We start from the raw sequence: 10,638 nt of genomic DNA on the forward strand, positions 1-10,638 counted from the left end.
TTTGACGTTTTTTACATCTCAAAATGTGCCCCATTCCACTTTGCTGGAATACTACGGCCAAGCCATTTCAGATAGAGAGCTCTAGTCTTTTCTAGTGTCTTACTTATGTATCTAACAGTATCCCCAGCAAGTTGGATAACTCTACCTCACCTACAGATGGGCTGAGGTCAGATGTAGTGGACCCTAGTCGAGAATCCAGGTTAAACCACCGGCGCATTTGGAATCTGCCTTGTTGAACATATGCGCGGCCAGCTCGTTTTTCCGATTGGAATGAATATTTCAATCGTTTGGGGGACCACTATCTCAAATACCAACCTAAATAACTGGAAAATGTATGTAATAGTTCACTCGTTTTATATAGACAGACACAATAAGTTATATTGTGACATTTTTCAGATATTTAAGGTATTTATTCAATTAAATACCGACGAAATGGCCGGAGGACGTGCCACGAGGCGAGGAGGGAACGGAGACGGGGATGAGGCTGATGGGGAGCGCCTCGGTTGCGCTAGAGGGGACAATAAGGCCAGGTATAATGTTCTAAATTTATAAAAAATTAAAAATTAATGTGAAATCTAGTCTGTCCTAAAAGAAGGGGGGAAGGGGGGTAGACTGCGACCGGGGTTTAATTATATATATATATAAAGGGATATGGTAACTTGAAATCTAGATTGTCCTAAGTAAAGGGGGGGGGGGGGTCTAAGACCGGGGAATTTAGTTAATATTTATTTAAAGCTATCAAAATTGTATTTATTTATCTAATTTAAAAAAATATTGTATCTATTTGTCTACTACATCGAGTTAGGCGTAGGTATGATACTATAAACCACATTTTAATTATCTTTTTATCACAATAGGGTTCGTTAGACAGAGCTAAGGCTTGAGGTCATCTCAAGACTGAGGCGGTCAAACGAAAATAAAAAAAATAAATCCATGACAAGTCTTTGATCTTAAATTCTTGATATTGATAGGTAGAATCTACCTAGAGAACCGAGAATGGGATCACTGACCACACTAGCTATAACACCGAGATGGGCCTTGGATCTGAATCCTTGAGCCTGTTAGGTTAATAAAACCGAGACAGGGCTTGGATCTAATATCCTTGACTTTGTTAGGTTAATGAAACCGAGACGGGATCTGGTTCCGAGAACCTTGACCTGTCAGGTTAATATGGAACCGAATCAGAGCTTGGATCTGAGATCCCTGACCCTGTTAGGTTATCAAAATCGGATCAAGTCAAGGTCCGAGAACCCAGTCCTGGCAGGATTAAGATATATAATCATAACACTGAATTACTTATTAGAACCTAGTCTAGGCTTGGGACAGAGTCCTTTGACCAAAACAGGTCGATTGAGCAAATTGGGGCCTATAGTTCACTGAATAGAAAGGATTTAAAATCGGTTGATGCTTAACTATAGGACCTTGTTGTTTAAAAAAAAAATACATAAGTAATAATCTAGGAAAATCTGAGAATATAAATTCAACCATATTCCTTTTTAGTTATGATGACACCTGGAGGTTCCCCGAGGACGATTATAAAGATTATGTCCATCCCTTTAATGACGGTGCTGACTGGTTACTGACTATGTCAATTAACTCCAGAAACCCTGCAGGAATGTTTAAACTAAACATCTTCGGAGCCGAGTCCAAGGAGCTGAGGATTTTCCCAGACAAAATACTTGGAACCCAAGTCCCAGGCCTAGAAGAGTTATGTTTCACCACAAGAGTAGAGGCCAAGGATATTAAATTCTTTGACAACAGGAACGAGAACTGTTTGCCCCACAAAAATTTCCCTTTTTCTCTCTCTTAATTATTCCCCTTAAAAAAAAAAATTTTTCTTTTTCCTTTCTCTAACCTCACTCCCACTTTTGAATCCTAAGTTTAAGTAAATTTTAAAAAAATCTTATACTTACCAAGCTGTATTACTCGATTCACTTCACCTTATGATAAGTTGGTTAAGGGTATTTTTTTTCTTTGAAAATAATTCGTTATGAAGCAGCAATGGGTACTAATTTATAAATGTTCTGGTTAAGATAGTTTTATAACTGTTAAAACCTAGACCTCCTACCCATTATCACCTAAAAAAAATAATAATACTCTACATCCATTAAATATTAAGAAAGTACAAGCTTGCCTTAATCATCCATTTCCCCCCCCCCCCTTCCCCACCAATGAACCTTAACATTTCTCTCCTTACAGTTCTCGACTTTAACAGGTTCTACTCACCTTGGAATGATTTTCTGGGAGAAATCAACAAAAACCCAGATAGATGGGAAGCCTTCAAGGGCGAAGAAAGGATCTCTTTAAACCTCAATATGGTTAAACTGGCCTTCTCCAACCCAGCCTACGCATTTTCTTTTCGCTACGAGCTGGCCTTTGATGATGAAAACAATGCCAGAATAAAAATCAGGAATGTATATATTTTAGCTGGGACACTACACTTTCACTTCCTATTAAAACATCCTTTATTATGCCCATTGCCTGGATATTAATTCCTCCCCTAAGGGGTCAGTCTGTCCAACAATTGAGCTAGTTTAGCAACCCTTCCCCCTCCACATTATCCCAGTTTAATATATACTCCTCACCAGGGCATTAAACAAGGACGAACCCAGCATCCACGACAGGTTTCGCCACGGCAATGTAGGTACAATCCCAGTGGATGAGTTCAAGGTCAAAACTCTAGACATGATTCCGCCCATCAACAGATTGGGATTCAACCTCCCTATATACCCCATATTATTCTCATCCAAAGAAATTACTATGAAGGAGTATGAAAACTTCACAAATGAAGTCATTCCCAGCATTCTGGCTTTGGTAGTAAAACACGAAGACATCGCACATGAGAAATTAATGCGCTCAGTCAAGACAGCCAAACCCATCAGAATGACATATAGGTTCCCAAACATGGTGAATGAAGCCAAGAAACGGAACCGACCAGATGATTTGGAAGATCCTCTCACAGGTTCGTTCAGAGTAAATAAATGGGGACCCTCATTCAATATTCAGGACATATTACCCATCCCATACTACTATTTGGACGCTATAGCAACTAGTCTCTCCAATTCCACCTGGTCTAGTTATAAAACCGCTTACAATGCCTTTAGAAATTTCATGTCCCTAGCAGGGAGACCCGCCTGCTTCCCTATTTCTAAGGACTCCCTCAAAGGTTTTGTCATTTACCTGTACAGAGCCAGGGGCCTGGCACCCTCTACCATAAGAAATTACCTAGCTGGATTAAAATGCTTCCATTGCATGCTGGACCACCCGATAGACAGCTTTGAGTCCACCTCACTAAAATATATCATTAGAGGAATTGAAAACCAGTTCCGAGCTCTCGAGGATGAAGGGCCAGTACGAGTGGTGTTCACCTTTCCCATGCTACAATTAGTTGCAGACGCTTTATCCAGGATCAACATTATACCCCTGGACGCCCAGTGCTTCTATACAGCCCTCTGTCTAGGATATTTTGCCAGTTTCAGAATGGGTGACATCTTATTAGACGACAGAGGCTCTAACATAGACAGAATTCTCACTTGGGATAGAACACAATTTGTGGGGGACAAACACCTCCTTCTATCTATCCTTCACCCCAAACAAGCTAAAACAGACAAAAGACTAGTCTGCGACGTATTTCATTTTCCAAACAAAGTTTTCTGTCCCATAGAGAATCTACAGATACTAGCTAAAATGCAACGCAAAGCTGGGATTGCACAAAAGAATGGTCCAGTATTTATGCTCTCCTCTGGTGCAACCTTGAGGATGTCAAAGGTTAACTCCCTACTTAAAAAATTGCTGATGCCAAGCCTAGATGCATCAATTGGCTCGGTGACATGCCACAGCCTCCGTGCAGGCCTGCCATCCCTTATGGCCGCAAATCCTGCAACCTTCACCAATGAGGAGACTCTCTTACAAGGAGACTGGCATTCGGATAGTTTTAAAGTCTACACCAGAATGAACAACATAGGGAGGCAAAAAACCCACAAGAAAGTTGTGGCAACCCTCATGGGTCAACTTTTCTAAAGGAATGATATTGGTTGCTATAGTATCCAAATCCGCCCTTCCTCCCCCCCCCCTCCCCTGATAGTAAGGGATCCATACATTCCATTTACTTTGCTGTTTTCCCAGCTCTTTCCTTACACTACCTACCCATATAAAGTAACACTCTCTTTCTGTTAAATATCTTATCTATTTCATGGGCACAAGGTTATAGGAAGGGGGGAAGGGGGGAGTAATTAACTCTGATAAAAAATCTCTTAATTTCTCACTAACTCCCGCCACTAAGCCCACTCTCCCTTTACTCTATATAACCAGTTCTAATTATTTAGGCAACTGGGAAAGAGGTCAGCTCTCTGATGAAGCTCGTCAAAAAGCAGCTGACACTGCCAACACCATGTTGATGGGCGAGGTAGCTCACAACAACAAGAAAAAGCCTAAAACCAGTTCCTACCCATCCGTGCTTGACACAATCCAGTCCCAAGAGAATGAGGCCGACACTGAATCAGTCACAGAGGAGGACATTGACAATGCCTCTAATTACTCAGGGACTTAAAATTAAATAATAAATAAGGGCTGCCAATATTGGGACATACACTTCCAAAATTCCCCTTCTCCCCTTCCAATTGAAACATTTATACCTTTACCCCCCCCCCCCTTTTTATTTTTTTTGTTATTTTTTTTTCTCCCCCGCCCCATGCCTGTTCCACCCCTCTCCACAAATTTTAGTTAAAAAATTAAGACCATTATACCCCCCCCCTCACTTTTTCTTTTTCTTTTTGTTTTCTTTTTCCTTTTGAGTCAAGTATTTTCATAAATTTTCCTATCATTCAAGCCTCACTCATCACCATCGCCATTTATCTCTTCTTCCCAGAGCCTAGGCCACGCACAATGGTTCTCCATTTAACTTTGAATTAGGCCTTAGTAGAGCCTCACTATATCAACCTAATTTATTCTTGGGTTCCACCTTTAATTTTAAGTATCTTATCAGGCTTCCCACCACCTAACAAGAACAACAGCCAAAAACAACTGAAACAAAAATTCACAATTCCAAAGAAAACAACCCAACAAATTAACCTGACGGATGATACTCAATCCGAGATTATGGAGCGCTCAGCCTCCAACACACAATTATCTGCCAAAGAAGCGTGGCACCAGGCCGTTCTGAAACACAATATAACAGACGAGACCAATCTGGTTCGCCTGTACTCCTATGGTCTGACAGTTGATCATCTAAAACAAATCTTTCCATTCACCGCCATTAACGGCACCTTCGACGACGAAGCCAACATCACAATTACAGTGGCAAAAATCAGAGAGATAAATAACAGATTGAAACAAGAAAAAGAGTCTGGCCGCAGGAAAGATGACAATCAGCTCCATCTCAATGGAAAGGATCTGAAAAATCCTAAATCTTACCAAGCCATGGTAGAAAAGGACGATTCTATCCACCCCCGTCTCTTCCATAATCTGCCGCTGCTGGATGCCGGCCTCCTGTTTACCATGGTGGCCAAATACAAAAACTTGATCGTGCCAACGGACGCATACAACTTCACCCACATCAACACCGCGGGAATTGTCACCACGAAGGGCTGGTACGACGCACACAACCCAACCTGTCAATCCTTCTCTCTAAAAAACTACACCAGGAAGAACAGCCTTAAATACGCGGCTGGTCACAGAAGATTCACCCAAGGCACCGAAAACGATGGGCCCTGGATCGAGACGGAGCCAGTTCTTGAAGAAATTCTGAATCTGGCAGAGGCCGAAGAGGCATGGTTTATGTACAAAGCCATCAAACAACGAGCCTCACCTCTGGACTTCTCTCACGAACCGCTTGACCGCTTCCTAGCGCGTAATGCCTGGTTTACTAAACACCCCGATCTACCTTCAGGTATGGATCCAGGTACTTTTGCGGCGGGGTTCATTGATGCAGTCATCATCCACAATGCGGCTAGATGTTCGTCTGGTCTGCCCTTTGCCTACTACACTGAACTTATGGATCAATACAAGAACTTCGTGATGAACGAAGGCCACAATCTTAAGACAGGTTCAGTCCTCAAACCCGTTGAGAACAAAAGATCTTCCGGTCAGAACAACAAACGGAACACCATCCAGTTAACCTGCAAATTCTTCAACTCATCCAAAGGATGCTCAGCCAAAGGTTCTTCCTGCGGTCCCAATGGCAAGTACAAACATCTCTGCAATCACCCCAAGGAGGGTGGCGGTCTATGCAGAGGAGACCACTCCAGAATGAATCACCTCACCAAGACTGAAAAATAGTCATCTTTGTGCCTTGTAATAAAAATATTGTTTTTTTGTTGTTTGTTTCTTATTGTTCTTACTCTGGGCCTGTTCACATTTTCCGAACATTTCAATCCATTTTTATTCACACCCTGCCCTTCTCATACAGTAAAATTTCAAGCCTACCATTTTATTTTCAACTGATTCTTCTCCTTTACCAGTAACTTTCCCCCCACCCCACCTTTCTTGCAAAAAAAATGTTCTACCCCACCCTTTCTAAGCCTAGTAAAATTTTTCTTTTTCTTGTCTAATATAACAAAAGAAGCATTCAAGGTTCAGCTTCCTGAATATGCATTAACCTAAGTTAATACAATACCTTCTCACACTGGTTGGCAATGTAAACACAGCAGTAATCCAACCTACACTCCTAGCTGGGAAGGATATTAAATAACCCCCCCCCCCCCCTCTCTAAATAGTTTTTTTTTTTCTTGCTCATTTAATGTAACACATACTATGGAGATTAAACAGTTTAAACATTCCCATAATCCTTAACTAGCTCCACAAAATATTTCATGAATAATTATATTCAGAGTCTACCCCACACAACTCATTTAAGTTTTCTGCATATCAGGAATCTGCCCCTTCATTCGTATCACGTTTGACCCAAGTTACCCATGATGAGTCTATCTGTAAGTCTCTGATGATTTTGTAACTTTTTGAAAATTATTTGTGATATATATATAACCCTATGTATAATTTCTTGTCAACAATTTTAGTATCACTATAAAAAAAAAAAAAAAATAATAATTTTCTTTTTTTTAAAAAAGAGGAAAACAAAACTTAAAACCAGTAAATTCCTAGTCTTTTTAACTTTGTACTCGTATTTTAACCAGGATTACCAATATGAATTGTCATTATGACTCTGTTGATTTCTGTAATCCTGTCGACAGATTGAGCCCTCTCAGTCTTTGATCTCACATATGAACCAAAGTCACAACATTGATTCAATGTCCAAAGAGTTTGAGCTTTTCATACCAATTATGATGTTTTTTTTTTTTTAGATCTTAAAATATTCCCCCCTCTTTCATATTTCTATTTTATTTTGGATTACAATTTTACTTTAACTTGTTATACTTAAATTGATCTTCCCCTACTCAACTTCATTTGTCTTCCCTTACTTTCAGAGACTATGAGTGTTTCCTGGGCATCCTTAGGGCTACCCAAAGAGAACGTTGAATCATGGTTTTCCAACCAGAAATTCAGGAAAATTATTAACAGGCCACTCCCAACCCCCATGGTGATCAAAAATGCCGAAATCCCAATCCTTCAGGATTATGGGCCCGACCCGGGACAGCGTTTTTGGGACTGCTTCCCACATGCCCCCATGCCCCCCCTCGGAGAGGACAGTTCCCCCCTAGACATTGACAAGCTCACCACATATTATCTGGAAGCTAAGGCTAATATGAGCCAGCCAGAAATAGACCAGATGGAAGAAGCTCTAGACATGCTCAAATACGGAGCTGTAACTAATCTGGATGAGAGCTCCCTGGGGGAACTATCGGCCGAAAACAGTCAGTCTATCCTCCAACCAGATATAGCACAACATTACACCGACACTCTAGCCAGTTTAATTAAGAATCGAATGGTGGCAGGGGTGTATATTCTGCACAAAATTCACCTTCCCCTCCCTTCTCACCAATATGGGAGAAAAATCTATAATATAATAATAATAATAAAATGTTTCAGTTTTCTCAAAAAAATTTTTTTTTTTGTTTTTAAAATTTAAAAAAAAAAAAAAAAATATATCCTTTACCAAGTAATCCCTACTTTCCTTACCCCTTCTTTAACAGGATTAAACCCGCAGAATATTCACCCCTGAAGGATTATAGGACCCTTCTTGGAACCTCCCCTCCCGAACTTCAGATGCAATCAATTGTTTGTCGTGAAACAAGACTCCAAAGTGCGCCCTATATTGAATCTCAGCTTTCCGCCAGGTTTACAAATAATTATGATTACCCTAAATATAGGTATTAACCTGCTTTCACTCACGGATTTCATATCCTCACAAAAATGGTTTTAAAATAGCACAAATACTAGGTGTTCATTTGAGATTATTATGGATTTATAACCCTCACAAGTATAGTTGTCATAGCACATGTCCGTTTATAAACCATACCTACCTATTCAGATCTTTTTACACATACAAGTCTTCATAAAAAGAGTTTGGTTCCTTGTTTCCTTCCCTCCATCATCTTCATTCTAATACCTCCTTACCACCAACAATCACCCCTCTCCCTTTAACCCCACCCCCCCTTAAACAATCAATGTCTCTCAACCCTCCTAGAATTTAGTGCTTACCTAATCAACTTAGATATTCACCCTCTTGTTTCATAATTATTTATATTATAAGGGAATAACTACAACGAAGCCATCGACAAATCTTCATTGAAAAAGATATCCATGGCAAATCCCAGAGATATTTCTACACTGATTCTACAAGAAGGCCCAGGGTGCTTCATGTCGAAACTAGATCAAAAGAACGCATATAAAAATATAGGTGTCACCCCTACACAATATCGCCTCCAGGGCTTCAGCTGGTTAGGACAGTACTTTGTAGAAATATGCCTCATTTTTGGCTCGGCGGCCGCGCCCAGCCAATATGACACAGTTAGTGGGGCCTTCACTAGTGTGGTTAGAGCTTTATCACAGACCAAACGTTCAAATTTAAAGCGCGCTCTTGATGACCAAGTATGTATTTCCAAGTGTCTCCACGACAACAAGAAATTTGTGACCAAATACATTGAGACTGCAAAGGAAATAAATTTGCCCCTGGCTGATCCCTCAGACCCTGAGAAAACCTTTCTCTACCAAACGAAAGGTAAAATCCTAGGAGTCGTATTCTGTACTAAAACAATGACATGGTCATTTGATGAAAGGAAAATCAACAAATTTATGTTTTGTTTACAAGAAACTAAGAACAGACCAGTATGCTCCTTGAGACAACTCCAAAGATCACTTGGGGTGATAGAATCGATATTACTCCTCACCCCAATCTTAAAATGTTTTAAAACACCTGTTATTAGGGACTTGAAAAGAGCCTACAAAAAATCCCCAATAGTGTTATCCAGCCAAACCATTTTCAACATCCACGGATGGTTACACGCGCTAGAAGCTCTGAAATCTGGTTTTCCCCTAGTCGACATTCACGAAAAACCACCGGAAGACAGCCTTTGTCTGATTGCTGACGCGGCTGGTCTCGCCAATGGGGACAAAATGTCACACAACATCGGGGTTGGTGTCGCAATATTTGTCAAATCCACTGAGGATATTTTTGTGGCCTGTTCAGAAAGGTGGGATAATAAATTCATTCAATCATCCTTTGATGACAAGGACAAATTTATTGGCAACAAGTCCACAACTTTAGAGACCCTGGGAGTTATCTTGGCATTATTTCACGCCGCTAAAAATGCACAAAATAATCATGTAATTTTGCAGTGTGACAATATAGCAGTAATATATGCTCTGCTCAACGGCAGAAGCAAGACAGACAGTTGGGCGGATATGTTCATTTCTGCTCTCTTATTCGTTTCTATCTCTTTACAATGCAAGATTTGGCCACAACACTGTCCACGGTTATCATCAAAGCCAGCCGTTGTGGCAGACTTATTATCACGAGATGATGAGAAAGGACGAAAATTTGTCTCACACCTTCATATACCTGTACTGAAAGGTTGGCCCCCCTGTATCTCCGACTGGATGAAAAACCCCAGGCTAGACGACAACTTTAGATTTAATCTGTTGAGAGATTTTAGAGCCAAACTACAGGGAATAAAAGTTGCCACATTAAGGGCTAAAGTTAAGCATGGTTTAAGATGGTTACCCTTGTTTTTCTGGCACAGAGGATCTACCGAACTACCACCAAGGAATTGAGGTTTTCTTGGCTATTTATGAAATTTGGGGAGTTTGCATTCTGCTATTGGTCAAAATAATCACCTAGCCATTATAATTTAGGCTATCATTCTTCAAATAGAATAAATTTGACCGTTTGACTGTTTTTCAGATTCTGTTTATATCACATTCCCATTCTCAAATGAATTAAATTTGACAGTTTCTAAACAATAACATAAACAGTCACAGAATACACCCTCCCCAAATGTGGTAGTATCTTTTTGTAGGTCCTCCGGCCCGGAAACAGCAACTTTTATCTATTGCAGGAATAAGGGATTCTGAATGGCGATGACAAGAGATGGTGTGTGTCCCTTTTTCCGATTGGAATGAATATTTCAATCGTTTGGGGGACCACTATCTCAAATACCAACCTAAATAACTGGAAAATGTATGTAATAGTTCACTCGTTTTATATAGACAGACACAATAAGTTATATTGTGACATTTTTCAGA

At 40.3% G+C, this 10,638-nt stretch overlaps 2 protein-coding genes across 3 annotated transcripts; both read left to right on the top strand.

The window, feature by feature from the left end:
• The first annotated feature begins 265 nt into the window (after positions 1–265).
• On the top strand, positions 266–4,688 carry LOC145328570 (uncharacterized). Of its 2 annotated transcripts, XM_080172312.1 has the most exons (3): positions 266–530; positions 1,501–2,962; positions 4,326–4,688. In XM_080172312.1, exons 2-3 carry the CDS (start codon positions 2,686–2,688, stop codon positions 4,547–4,549), a joined length of 501 nt encoding a protein of 166 aa, XP_080028438.1. In that variant the 5' UTR covers positions 266–530; positions 1,501–2,685; the 3' UTR covers positions 4,550–4,688. The 2 variants fall into 2 exon arrangements, with proteins under 2 accessions (XP_080028438.1, XP_080028437.1); XM_080172311.1 differs by having other exon boundaries at positions 1,501–4,450.
• A 2,366-nt stretch (positions 4,689–7,054) lies between these two features.
• Positions 7,055–10,638, top strand: LOC145328576 (uncharacterized). The gene is made up of 3 exons (XM_080172317.1): positions 7,055–7,887; positions 8,125–8,231; positions 8,648–10,638. The coding sequence occupies exons 1-3, from the start codon at positions 7,427–7,429 to the stop codon at positions 10,165–10,167; spliced, it is 2,088 nt and encodes a 695-aa protein (XP_080028443.1). The 5' UTR covers positions 7,055–7,426; the 3' UTR covers positions 10,168–10,638.

Source organism: Acartia tonsa, chromosome 9 (assembly GCF_053477335.1).
Source record: "Acartia tonsa isolate MP-2025a chromosome 9, ASM5347733v1, whole genome shotgun sequence".
NCBI lineage: Eukaryota > Metazoa > Arthropoda > Copepoda > Calanoida > Acartiidae > Acartia > Acartia tonsa.